The 13,348-nt window shown below is 39.0% G+C and overlaps 2 protein-coding genes across 2 annotated transcripts; both read right to left on the reverse strand.

The window, feature by feature from the left end:
* Positions 1-64: 64 nt before the first annotated feature.
* LOC132974116 (arrestin domain-containing protein 3-like) lies at positions 65-5,169 on the reverse strand. Its single transcript, XM_061037942.1, has 6 exons — positions 4,780-5,169; positions 4,075-4,132; positions 3,854-3,995; positions 2,518-2,593; positions 1,576-1,832; positions 65-1,388 (listed from the first exon to the last, which is right to left on the reverse strand). The coding sequence occupies exons 1-6, from the start codon at positions 5,030-5,032 to the stop codon at positions 864-866; spliced, it is 1,311 nt and encodes a 436-aa protein (XP_060893925.1). The 5' UTR covers positions 5,033-5,169; the 3' UTR covers positions 65-863.
* Positions 5,170-5,482: 313 nt separating this feature from the next.
* LOC132974120 (arrestin domain-containing protein 3-like) lies at positions 5,483-10,615 on the reverse strand. The gene is made up of 6 exons (XM_061037949.1): positions 10,212-10,615; positions 9,698-9,755; positions 9,400-9,547; positions 8,249-8,345; positions 7,589-7,845; positions 5,483-7,430 (listed from the first exon to the last, which is right to left on the reverse strand). The coding sequence occupies exons 1-6, from the start codon at positions 10,465-10,467 to the stop codon at positions 6,666-6,668; spliced, it is 1,581 nt and encodes a 526-aa protein (XP_060893932.1). The 5' UTR covers positions 10,468-10,615; the 3' UTR covers positions 5,483-6,665.
* Positions 10,616-13,348: the final 2,733 nt, after the last annotated feature.

Genomic DNA, 13,348 nt, shown 5'->3' on the forward strand with positions numbered 1-13,348 from the left:
GATAGTATCTTCAAGGCCTAAGTGTGAAAATAAATTGATTCAGTGAAATATTTAAACATTCATCCTCTATTAAACTATTTTTATTTTAAGAATGTTATATGTCAGATGGTGTAAACCAGGAAAAGGTTTAGAATAACTTTCCTTTGCAAACATCTGTTGTTTTCACAATAGTCTTTTTGAAGCTCGCACGTAGAAAATAAATAATGAAGTGGATATGAATAATGGATGTACAGTGTGTTAGAAACAACGTAACAACGTTGTTGTAAGTCGTAAGAAACTAGGCATAATGAACTGAACAACACAGTACAGCGGAGAACAGAACAGGAAATGATGCAAAACGCTCACCCGTAGTACGTAGCATGTAAACTATCCAGCTAGGATAACTGTGTTAAGAAATGTTCTGGTTTACAGCCACAGATAGGTACAGCCTACAAAGAAAATATGTTCCCTTTCTCTGTGCTTGATTGTGGTGAGGTTAACTGTTTAAAAAAAAATCCATTGACCTCCACTATGATCTAGTTTAGGAGAAATGTATAAGAGAAAGTTAGTAGAATGGATATGAATGAGTGCATAAACATATTAATTAAAAGTACAAAGTGAAGTTTTTACTTATCTCAATCCTTCATCCTAACAAAACCCTTGGATGAATGATGAACATAGACAGATCACGATGGTATCACAATAGAACTTAAACACTATACATCTTCAATATTTCCTGTATATGACCCTAAAATATGCAAATGAAAACAACGGTTTAAGCTATAGCAATATTAAACATTTAGTTCATTTTCAGTAGCTCCAATGCCCCCTTCAATAGCAGTGTAGCATTCTTTAGGTAGTTCAGTTTTTATCATCTGTGCTTTTTAAGTAGGAGGGGGGAAAAGGGACATATAGGTTGGAGGGGTTTCTCCCTGCTGAAACTGAGGCTGAGCAGCAGGGGCTTGGGGCTGCACTGAAGATGTTGGGAAAGCTGCAGCTGGATAACCATAAGGAGGAGCCTGTTGTGGCCACTGATTATTAAAGCCAAATGTTGTGGGGGCAGGTTGTGCGGGATGTGGTGCTGGATATCCATAAGTGCCTGGGCCTGTGGGTGCAGAATAAGGTCCTGGGGGAGGGAAGTTGCTGTAACCTTGTGCACCAACAGCCCCAGCTGGGTAGGGCCCCAGAGTCTGACCAGGCTGAAGTGGAGCACTTGGACCTACAGGTACAGGATAAGGTCCCACAGGGAAGGCTGGAGGAGGGAAGTCACTGTGACCAGGGGCACCAACAGGCCCAGATAGGTAAGGACCCATAGATTCATCGTGCTTACGGGAAGCACATTTAGCAGGAACAACAACCACGGGAAGCACTACCTCTGGATCAATGGCAAAACGGATGTCCAAATACACCTAGAAAACAGAAACATATATAAGCTCCAATGATTGAGTTATGTTCTCTTATATGTTTAAAAATATTTGTAATATGTGTTGTGTATGACTGTATGTTGTATATCTGTGCCACAATGACACAAACACCTGCTAATAAAAGAGGTTCATTTGTGAGTTGATGTAACACCTTTATTACATTAATCATTACCTGGACAAAATATTCATTTGTGATCAATTCACAATTGTTCATGGTGTATACGGCATCAACAGGAACGGTCAGCTTGCAGGAGACGGTTTCGTTTGAGTCGGATGCAATAGTTTCCCCAACCTCTTTGCAATAAGTTCGATAACTGTGCTTAGTGGAGACATGGGCACGGTAGACTATTTTCTGCATCAAGCTAAATTTGGGCTTCATTTTCTTGGAGGAGGAATTGCAGACTTTGGCAACAACAGATAAAGTGTCACCTATAAAACAAAACACAACATCTGATTATACACAGTTCTCTGAATTAATGTCATCCTGACACACAATAACATGAATTTAATTAATGACAAAAGCATATATGTAAGTATGAGACTACATGTTTAAACTCGTTTGTCAAAAACGATTACAAAAAAGCTGTAAACACCTGTAATCATCCAATAGTACACTGCATTTGTCTTTCACTGCTGTTTTGTTGTGTTACAAGCATAGACTGTATAAAACACAGAAGTAATTTCAGTGACGTCATTAGTTTCTGAAAACGATGGAGGTCACCATATTGAAAATGCTATCTGTGAATGAATAAGGAGCACCTAGTTTTTGGCTCGCACACCCCATGCACAGAGGCGGCTCCTTTTCCACTTGTCATTCTGCATTCTCTCTCTCCCTGATTTCCAACTCTATCCACTGCCATGTATCTCCAATAAAGGCATAAAATAAATGTTTTTTTAAAAAGTCGATGCGTTATAACAAAGGTTAAACCCCACGTATTGTGTGTTCCAATAAAGAAATGAGCCACTCATATAAAATTTAGATTTTTGTACCAGACAGTAAACAAGTTTGTATTCTGCTGTAAGAATGGGTTCATTAATAATGAACTGTTTGGCATTTCTGCATTGGCTTCATTTTTTAAACACTGCTTGATTACAAGTAAGCTTTATACATTACCTGGACAGCAAATCCTTTTGTCAACAGTAGCAGACATTTGGACCTTTCCTTTTTCCAATGAAGCAGTGACGGGGCACTAAAACATATCAAGAACATATTTTAAACCAATCAAAGGCTTGTATGCCTGTGAGTCAGCTTACTGTTGACCTTTGGACCCCTAACCACCTTTTGAATTTCCCTTTTACAAGAAAACCTTTGTATGACCTCCTGCCTTTCTCCGAACTGAGAAACAAACACTGTCTCAACTATGTTTAGCATTAAACTCTTCAATCTACCCCACAACAGAGGGTGCTGATAGCCACCCCCTCTTCTTGTTGATTCAACTATAAAAGTGTATTTTCTCCTTTGAACTTGACTACAGACTGTTCTTACTGTACATTCTGGAGCCATTGTTCCTTCTCTTTGCAAACAGAATTAAACTCAACCAAGACAACTACTTGACCCAAGATCTCTTATTCAAACAGAAATTTCCAGGACAGTAAACGCCCTTTAAATTAAACTATTTTACCTGTCAATCATATCAGTGTTTTTACATTACTCTCATTAGAGCCAGCTCTACTCCTTTCAGCAAACTGCACTCTATTTCCTCATTGTTAAAGTCAGTTTGTGGTTTCCTGCTCTTTTTATTCTCAGCTGCACTAACTCAGATTTCTCAAGCTCTTATTGCATGTATCCGCTCTTTCATACTGAGGCATAGACCTTTGTCTATGGCAGACTTCATGTTGAGAAACATTCTGAATAGAAAAATAATATGTAATGACATAATATGACATAATATGTCTCCTACAGAAACAATCCACCTGACGAACTGCAGGCATTCAAGTATTTCATGCACTACAATCACTTTATTCTATTTGATATCAGTTTTCATACAGCTCTGGTTACATTTTATTCCTGTTGTATCTCTATCCATCATTGCACTACGGTCACTTTATTCATTCAGTGTTTATCTTTTTTCACGCAACTCTTATATATATATAGTTCTGTTCTATTCTTCGCCATGCAGCACTATCCCTTTATCATTTAGTACTACTTGCACATAGCTCTGTATATAAATATTTATTTCCCGTTTATTGCATACAGTACTGTTTACATCAGTTAGTCTGATCAATGTACACATATATCTCTACCGTATTTATTTACATTTTGTATTTTAACTTTTGTAAATTTATATTTTAACCTTCGTATTTAAATTGACGCTGTACTTTTGGTTTAAATTTTTTGCCTACCCACTGTCGTTAATTTACTGCTGTGTTTGCTTTTGAATTGCCCCCCGGGGACAAATAACGTTGTGGAATTTGAATTTGATTAGATATGAGTAAATATTATGATTAACCTGGGCAATGTTTGCAAAGGAGTTTGACAGAAATTTGAGCTCCTGTTCTTCCACCAAAGGCATCTTCCAGCTCCTGGACATCCTTGCTATTAGTGTGTAGACAACCTTTCCATGAAGGTCCTTGAAGGATGACGGCAGGTCACTGCAAAACAGGACCAGTAAATTATTTCCTAGTAAAAGCATGCTATGGGACAGTAAAATGTACTTAAATTGACCTTTACCTCAGTGGTATGTTGAGACTGAATTTATGGCAATGGTCTCCTTTCGGAAGCACAGTGCCTGCAAAAAAAGTGAGAATGTTAAAAATAAATCTCTGACCCTCTCATTGGATTCATACAGCTGTTATAATGTGCTCACTACCATTGTGTGTCATTCCTTTAAGTGATTAATCTCTGCAATTTTAACCAGCACATGTTATATGGATTTTTGTGGGTAGCTACTGAGCAGGAAAAATTAACAATTTGTTTAAGCTTGTGTGCTGGTGAAGAGCCCTGACTTTACCAATAAACCTACACCCATGCAGGTACAAACAAGGAAACAGAAGTTCAACCACAAAACCGTGCCCCACCCAGGATTCAATTTGCAAACCACTGTTCAACCCTGCTTCCCAATTCATGTCTTTCTGGGAGATGCACATGTGCAAATTAATTCAAACAAAAGACCTAGCCTACATGCACGCTGTAAGCAAGGAACTTTCATGAAAGATGATTTTTTTATTTTAAGAAATAATGGATAAACAATTGTCGATAGAATCAGTTACATAACAAGCAGGCTGTGCTAAAACAGTTTAATTTGGGAAGAATTGTAGCCATTTCACAAATATGTCACAGCCTGCATATGCCCATCAGCCTACCAGTAGGCCTGTAAGCCAATCATTTCAAAATAAGACATTCGTTTTCCAAGCGTTGCACATTTCTTTGTCTTACCGTCGGAATTCTTTTCAACAATGGATTGTTTAACTTTCAAGTACTCCTTGATTTTAGATTTTGTAGTCCTTCTATCTCCAGCTCCCTCCGTCCAGTGTACGTGCGCGTACCCTTTGACTTTAACACCTAGACTTTTCACTTTGGTGTCTTCGGTCAAAGTGAAAGTTAGCGTGCCCCTGATGGTATCTCCTGAGGTAAATGTTTTCTCTTCATTCAAAGCTTCACAAGTCAGCTTAAAATTTTTCGGAGACATTTTTGATATAGGCTATCGACCAATCGTGCACTGCAATTCCAACTGCGGCTTCTACGCTGTCAAGGTGTTGACTGTGTATGGAAAAAGTCACCTGCTTAGCCCTAAAGCGGCTCCGCCCGTAGAGGGAGGGGCAGGGAAACCTGTACTATTGTCCTAATCCCACCATTACAGTACTGAGAAAATATCAAATATTAAATATGAGCAACATTCACAAAGGGCAACAGAGGTATAAAAATAGATCTAAACTTCAGAGATGAAATAACATAGCCTATTACTCATACACAAATAAACTGGTGTGGCTTTTATTAAGACGGAAGAGATCCAGTGTTTAAAAGCTGAATAGCCACATGAATGAGATTGTTTGCTAAGAGTTGGGCGACCTTGTGGAAGTTAAACATACAGCATGATAAGAAGCCATACAAAGTCTTCATGCTCACACTGAAACATTCACAAGATGGCAGGTCTTTATTTTGATCAACAACTCAGAGAAAACAATGGCAATTTTGGAGTTAAACAGATCATGTTTGAATAGTGTATTGTGATATGTCTCACAAAATAAAAACACTTGAAATTATAGAACACATGCATCTATAGGCCTTCTAGAAATGTAATATTAAAAAGTTCAATACATTTTTTGCGATAAGGTAGGCTTCCTGTTCTGATTCTTTCAGCCAAACTGCAAACAGAAAAGTGAGGTAGAAAGAGTGGGTAGCCTATATAATAAAGATTATATATACCCTGTAAAAAACATTAGGACACTTGAGTTGAACAAGGCACAAAAATTACACAACCTTTATCCCACAGAGGTCTGAGTAATTGAAGCATTAGTTATCTTAAGCTAACAGGAACCTGAACTAACCAGAAAAACCACTGTCACATGTAATATGTCTATGTTTGTATAGAATTGTTGGCATGCTTACTTTAAATATAGCACACAATGTCTGCTTTAATAACACTAGTTTAGTGGACACAATGGTACTGTTTGCATAACTAGCAATGTGACCACTTTTAAACATACAAGCATAAGGACAACAAAAAGAGCACCCATAAATACACATAATTTTAGTACTTGTTGCCATAGTGGTTGTGTTATGAATACGTGAAAATGTCTATGAACAGGTTTAAATTAAAAAAACATTGCAAACATTTTGGTTACTTTTATATATTGCATTTGATTGTTTCTGTAGGTATTGTTGAATTATTTCTTGATTTGTGAAATAAAACAAAAACAACAGGTTAGTCATCTGATTTTGTTTCAACATTAACTTGTGTTATTAAGAAAGGGGCAGGTATTATATGTTTTCTTCCTCCTGCTCCTGATGGTCATGGACAGTTTATAAATAACTTGAGAAAATATTTCATATTGTGTGTTATTGTTTTAAAATCATACACTGAAATGAGCAAATAAATCAAATATGAAATTAAATGAAATATGGCTTATTTCATCCCATATAATGTTACATGATGAATCTGAGGTATAACTTTGTCATATACCAATTACTCAATACACAGGGTGAGCGATAATGCCAGATATATTTCAGTCTTTCAAATCAAGAGCTTATGCCATTTAAAAGTTAGTGGTGAGCTCTGAAACATAGAAGTATACAGATTTAGTCATCCAGGCTATGTTCTATTACCTTGCATCTGATTGTTCGGTAGTAGAAGAGGGGAAAAGGAGTGAATATGCTGGAGGAGCATCATCAGACTGAGACAGGAAGTCTGTGTTCATCACTGGCGCAGAGGGCAGCAGGTTGTATGCAGGAGCAGGTGGTGATATGTTATATTGTGGAGCAGGGGAAGGTTGGAGCTCTGGGGCACTCTGGGGTGGGGGTTGGAGCTCTGGGGCACTCTGGGGTGGGGGTTGGAGCTCTGGGGCACTCTGGGGTGGGGGTTGGAGCTCTGGGGCACTCTGGGGTGGGGGTTGGAGCTCTGGGGCACTCTGGGGTGGGGGTTGGAGCTCTGGGGCACTTCGGGTTGGGGAAAATGTTGGGGCAGTAGGTGGAGGATGAAGCGAAGATGATGAAGATGAAAATGGATATCCATATGGAGAATCCTGCTGTGGGGGCGTGTTGTTGTAGCCCCAGCTCATATGAACTGGTTGAGCGGGGAAGACACTTGGTGGAGCAGCATTCACTGGTGGGTAATTCGGAGGCACATGTGATGGTGAATACCTTTGGACTCCTGGGTATCCATAACCACCTGATTGTGGAGATCGAGGATATGGACCAAAAGGCACTGCATGGGAAGGGGAGTTGATGTTGCTTGGACCCCCATAGGCCCCTGATGGAGTGGGACCTGCAGCCACACCAGGCTGAAGGGCAGAAGCTAAGCTAGGAGAACATATGACCAACGGAAACACAATCTCCGGGTCGAAAGCAAAACTGATGTCCAGGTACACCTAAGGGGAAAAAAAGACAGACTCATTTTATTTTAAAGTCGAATAGAAAGAAAACATCTATCAATACTGATGGCTCAGCAGTTACTAAAATACGCTCTGTCAATCAACTGAAATGACTCTGCTTTAAATTTAAGTTACACAGTTACAATTGTGCATACCTTCAATTGGTAATCCACTGAAATGATATCACAATTGTAGATGGACTGTACCATATCTGTTGGGAGCTTCATTGCACACCTAACCTCCTTCTGTGTTTGGGCTTTGATGGAGTTATCTTGCATTTTCAATATAGTGTTGCTTTCATGTTTGGTACTTCCGCTGGCACGGTACACCACATCCTGGATTAAACGGAATTTGGGAGTCATCTCACTTGAAGAAGAATTGTTGATTTTTGCAACAACCATCAAAGTTTCACCTATGAGGAAAACAACACAGTAAGGTGTAATACAAATAGAAGTGGTTTTAAAATATATTCACTTTGTTTATTTTTGTATTAATTGCATAGACAACTGTATTTGTTTAATATGAATATTTCTTAAATCTTAACCTCCCAATTCCCCAAATGTATTGATCATTTATACTTATTTCCAAATCCCAGAAAACAGTCTTAACTCATTTAAGAATAATTGAAATTATTATTTTGTTCTTAACTGTAACCATCACTGACAAAAGACTAAGAGAAAGCAAAAGTTTGACACTTGAGATCAGCAGTATTGTTGCATGTGATATTAAATAGTTTTGTAATATGATAACGTTTTATCTGACTTTATCAGAAGATCTTGCTCGTCATCTTAAAATCTGCGGAGGGGTTGTCCTACCTGCAGTGTAAGCCCTTCTGTCAATAGAGGCATCCATGTGCACATTTCCTTTGGAGAAAGGACCCATCTCTTTTTTGGTTGAACCAGCATGCTGCAACTGGAGTGCAAAAGAAAAACAAAAAGGGGGGGGGGGGGGGGGGGGGGGGGGGTTACTCTTGATCCACTTCTATTATTACAAGAATGCAGAGCATGTTATGTGAAGTGTCTCAGGGTAATACCCAGGTCCATAGGAGCAACACTCAATCTGAGAGGGGGTGGTGGTGGTGGTGTCTCAGGAGGCAGGACATAATATAAAAAATTACAATGCAGAAATGGCAGTCAAAGCGACAGAGTCTGATGCTTTGATCACAGTTTGTGCCTTTGTATCAATGCCACCTGTAATTGCACGTACAACAGATAACGAATGTATGGTAGAAACATATAAGCTGTACGAAGCAGCTCCACAACATGCACGATGACTGCACAGGATGCTCACCTGTCGCGTGATGTAAATGTTGTGTCGTCATCCCTGCCTGCTCGCTTGTGGTGAATTTTCCTGAATAGTTCCAGCTGTGTTCACACATCAGCTCACCCTTACTTTTCAAGGCTTTACTTTGGGGGGCTGGCAGGAAAACTCCGGGTATAGTCAGGGTGAAAGAAATCCTCATTTTGCTTTCACACATGCAGCTCACCAGAATATTTTGTGGAATTTCAGGAGTTTTGTGCATGTTTGAAAACACTAATTATGAGCCCTTTTCACAAGAACTACTTTACAGAAGAAATAACATGTGGAAACGGACAACAGGAAAGTCTCTAACAATTAAAAAACAGTTTTTTACATTTGTGGCATGCTTTCAAATCTAAATCTAAGCAGCAGTTCCCGTGGCAGATATTTAGATATTTAATAGCAGGACAGGCCCAAGTGGCTCTTATGCCATTAGTGATGGCTCTGCTCTAATACCCCAACCCAGTAAATGTGCATGCAAGATACAGTAGTTTTAAAGTGGAGGACAGTGGTTTGTAGGGCTTCCCTCATGTCCTCCTCAAAATTTTTCTTGCCTTTTGTTTTTTGTTTTTTTTCAACCCACATCTCACTGTAAGTGTATTCCTGCTCATGAAGGCGTGATAGTTTCTGTCAAATTGCATTCATTATGTTTCAATGATATGCCTACCATCAGCGACTGAAGGTTTGGAATGGACTTTGAGACAAAATTGATCTCCTTTTCGACTGTACGGTCCATCCTCCAACTCCTGGACAGCTTTGTTTCCAGCATGTAGACAATCCTTCCATGATGACCACGGAACGATGACGGAAAGCTTCTGTAGTGGGAAAACATGCATAAATGATACATTATCAGAAAAGGATTACATCTATAAACAGCGTTTAACATTATTGTACAGAATGTACAAGAGTAGTCTACTACTGTCTGTTCAAATCAGATGCATTGTGCCATAACAGTCTGCACTCACCCTGGGGGTATGTGAAAGTTGAATTTATAGACATGGATTCCTTGGGGAAGTAAAGTGTCTGGAAGGAAAAGGTTTTTGGTGTTAATAATGACCTTGATCACTGCCATTCAACTGCTGTAAAAAAAACATTTACACCAACTGACCCTCCCACACAATTATCAATTAGAATAAATGCATCAATGCATTTCCACCAGTTTAATATTATTCACAAAGGCAAGTGTAACTTTACAAAATTCATAATTTCCACTTCCGTTAGACTGATAGCCCCCACATTATGCACTTTTCTTACGTTTTGAATGTGGGATTTAACTTGTTTATTATTTTATGGTGTTCTTGAGTTATCGTTTACATTACTGTAAAATCGCAGACTTGCCTAGTTATGAAATAAATAGAAAAGGAAAACAGCTCAAAGTAACAGCCAGGAGGAGAAAAATAAAGAGGGCTTAAACACTGTGTGATAGTTTAATCTCAATGGGTAAAGGCATGCAGAAATAACAGGACATGTACCACCTACCCTTGTTTTGCTCCGGAATTAAAAAGTCCTTCAGTTTGAAATATCTCTTGTTTGCGGAGTATGTGTGCGTCTTGTCGCCGTGCTTTCGCGACCATCGCACATTAGCGTCCCCTTTTACTTTGACAAACAGGCTTTCTACTTTCGTATCCTTTATTAAGACCAGAGTTATTTTTCCAGTAATAGTGTCTCTTTCCGAAAACGTCTCGTGCTCATTCAGCGCGTCGATAGTCATTGTTAAGCTTTGAATTGAAGGCATCGTGGTATAGTAGCATGAGTAGGTGATAATCTAGACAGTTAGATATCTTAGCCTATATAAAAACACAATGTGATCGACCCTACAACTCCTTTTCAGATGGCTCCGTTTTATGGTAGACTTCCTTGAAAAGACCCATGGCGTCTGGACTGCTGAGCAGGACACGCCCTATGGAGGTCTAATAAAACCTCTACTGCCATCCAATGTACAGAGGACAAACTAGGGGGGCTCGATGTAATCTAAGACCACTCTCTACAGCTGCTCGAAGCTATCATGCAAAACAAAAATAATAATACAACAGAGGTCAAGCACAGGAAATAATAACGCAAAAGTAAACCCTAAACTCTAATATATAGATCTGAGTGTGACCCCAAGTAACCATACAGTCATGTGATCCCGGAATCTTTTTTGTTTCTACTTGAAGAAAGTCTTCAAACAAGTGTACATACCACTGTACGCAACAGCCACCAACAACAACCCGAAATAGTAATATGTCAGTTTATTGATAGAAAAAAAATGAAAAAGGGATAACAATTTCCACTATAATTTCTATTTGGTTGTGAGTGAACAAAAGTTTTTTTTTTTTTAAAACCTGCAAATGTTACCCACGGAATAAGTAGGCCTAGGCCTACAATTTTCGAACTCGATAAATGGGACTTGAAGGCAGCATTGTTGAGCAAAAATGACAAAACGGAGCAGATAAGTTTATCAACTGAGTTCAAACCATAGACTGTAAACAGACTGAACTGCCTATTGAATAACGTTTCTGCTAATGCAAAGACAGCATAGGATATTTAAATATCATATGCCATTTTTTGTGATAGTGAAATAAATAAAATGCAACTCTAGCCTCACATGTGGGTCATGATTGATAAAAAAAAACTAAAAAAAAACTAAGGTAAACAATTTGTTCCTTTTATTGTGAAGGGATCCGTGTATGTGGGCGTAATCTGTTAGTATTACAATGTGCTCTTATTTTGAAGGACACACACGTTCGTAACAGGAAGTTGTTGAGTTAACGAGGATTCTACAAGGGGCAACCTCCGGTCTCGAAAAATGAGAGTCGGGTATGGCTGCATCCTGGCTACTCTCGTCTGTGCTCTCCCGTCTCATGTGCTCTCGCGCCCCGCCCCCCCCCCAGAAATCTACAACGGCAAACCCACAAGAACTAAGTGTCTCCTGACCCACCAAATGTGAAATGAATCCATCCAGTCCTTTGTTTGTGGTCTGTGTAAATCTTACAACACAGAGAAAAATGCTCCGTTTGTATTTATGTTCATCATTTCTAATGATGTTGCTGCTTTGTTGGAGACTTTTCATTATGAAATTAAAATAATTTATCCTTAATTACTCCCGCGAGGTGGAATTCAGTTTTACACTCTGTTTAATGAACATGCTACACACACATGCACAAACAGGATCCTATGGACGTGCATTAATGGAGAGGTCTCAGAATGAGGGTGCTGCCCACAGCGAGCGCTCCAGAGCAGTTTTTGGGGTTTGATGCCTTGCTCAAGGGCACCTCGGCAGTGCTCAGGAAGTGGACTGGCACCTCTCCAGCTACCAGACCAATTTCAGGACTTGGTGGCGACCCTCCGGTTCCAAGTCCCTACAGACTGAGCTACTGCCGCCCATTCAAAGTACTTTTGAAAGTAACAGTATTAAAATGTGGGGGGAAAAAACAAGAAAATTAAAAGTGTGTCTTACTTGAAATTAAAAGAAGAAAAAAACAGCCACAATAATTATAAGTATTAATTCATATGGCAGTTGGAGTAGGCTAAGTTAAATCAAATACTTACATCTGTCAGAGTATAGTTATATATAGTTATAGTTGTATAACTTGATTTTGATAAAGTTGCAGTTTATTTTCAGTGGCAAATATGAGCTTATTTCAAAAAGTTCCTTTTGTTACTTACTTCCCAAACCTACTTTAGTGTCTTACTTATTTACGCAATTGCATCAATTTGAAGTGCCAGAGTTTTTATGTTCACACATAAAAATATATGATGGTGGTAAGATAATTTACAGTCTATGGGTGCGTTCGAATTGTCCCTCCTATCTCCTTTCACTATCCACTTTATCTTAACCCCGGGGAAACGTCATGAGGTCAAGGAAAGATGTTAGGAGAATTCATAAAGGACTTAGGGAAAGGCGATCTCGTTGCTCTGACAATCCGACCGCATTTTCCACTAGGCGACGTCATTAAATGCGACGGGCCGGCGGAGGTTAATGACGTGAGTCCGCCGTGTTGAAACTGTTGTGAATGTTCCCACACAACTGGAGTCATTGTGTGCACACTACAGGCATGTTGTTCTGAAAAACAAATTCAAAGTGAGCATCTTTGCTGAGGTCATTACTGTTTTACATTATTCTGTTCTGTTTCTTTTTAACCCTCTAGAAAATCTGTGAGCCATAGCCTACATTCCATAACATACCTTGTTTACCACTAAAACAGGCCAGGAAGAGTGTTTACTACCAACGTGCTACAACTGCATGGACTACCAATTAGATTTTAAGAGCATAAATCTGTTATAAGGAGAAAACAGTGTTCCAAGCTGAATAGGATTTCCCAGTTGTTACTGTGAGGAATGGGACAGCTTTTGGGGCCAGCATGGTCACATGATGTTTTTCTCTTAAATGATGCACCAGATAGTATCTTCAAGGCCTAAGTGTGAAAATAAATTGATTCAGTGAAATATTTATATTTAACTATTTTTATTTTAAGAATGTTATATGTCAGATGGTGTAAACCAGGAAAAGGTTTAGAATAACTTTCCTTTGCAAACATCTGTTGTTTTCACAATAGTCTTTTTGAAGCTCGCACGTAGAAAATAAATAATGAAGTGGATATGAATAATGGACGTACAGTGTGTTAGAAACAACG

This window comes from Labrus mixtus, chromosome 5 (genome assembly GCF_963584025.1).
Source record: "Labrus mixtus chromosome 5, fLabMix1.1, whole genome shotgun sequence".
NCBI classification, from domain to species: domain Eukaryota; kingdom Metazoa; phylum Chordata; class Actinopteri; order Labriformes; family Labridae; genus Labrus; species Labrus mixtus.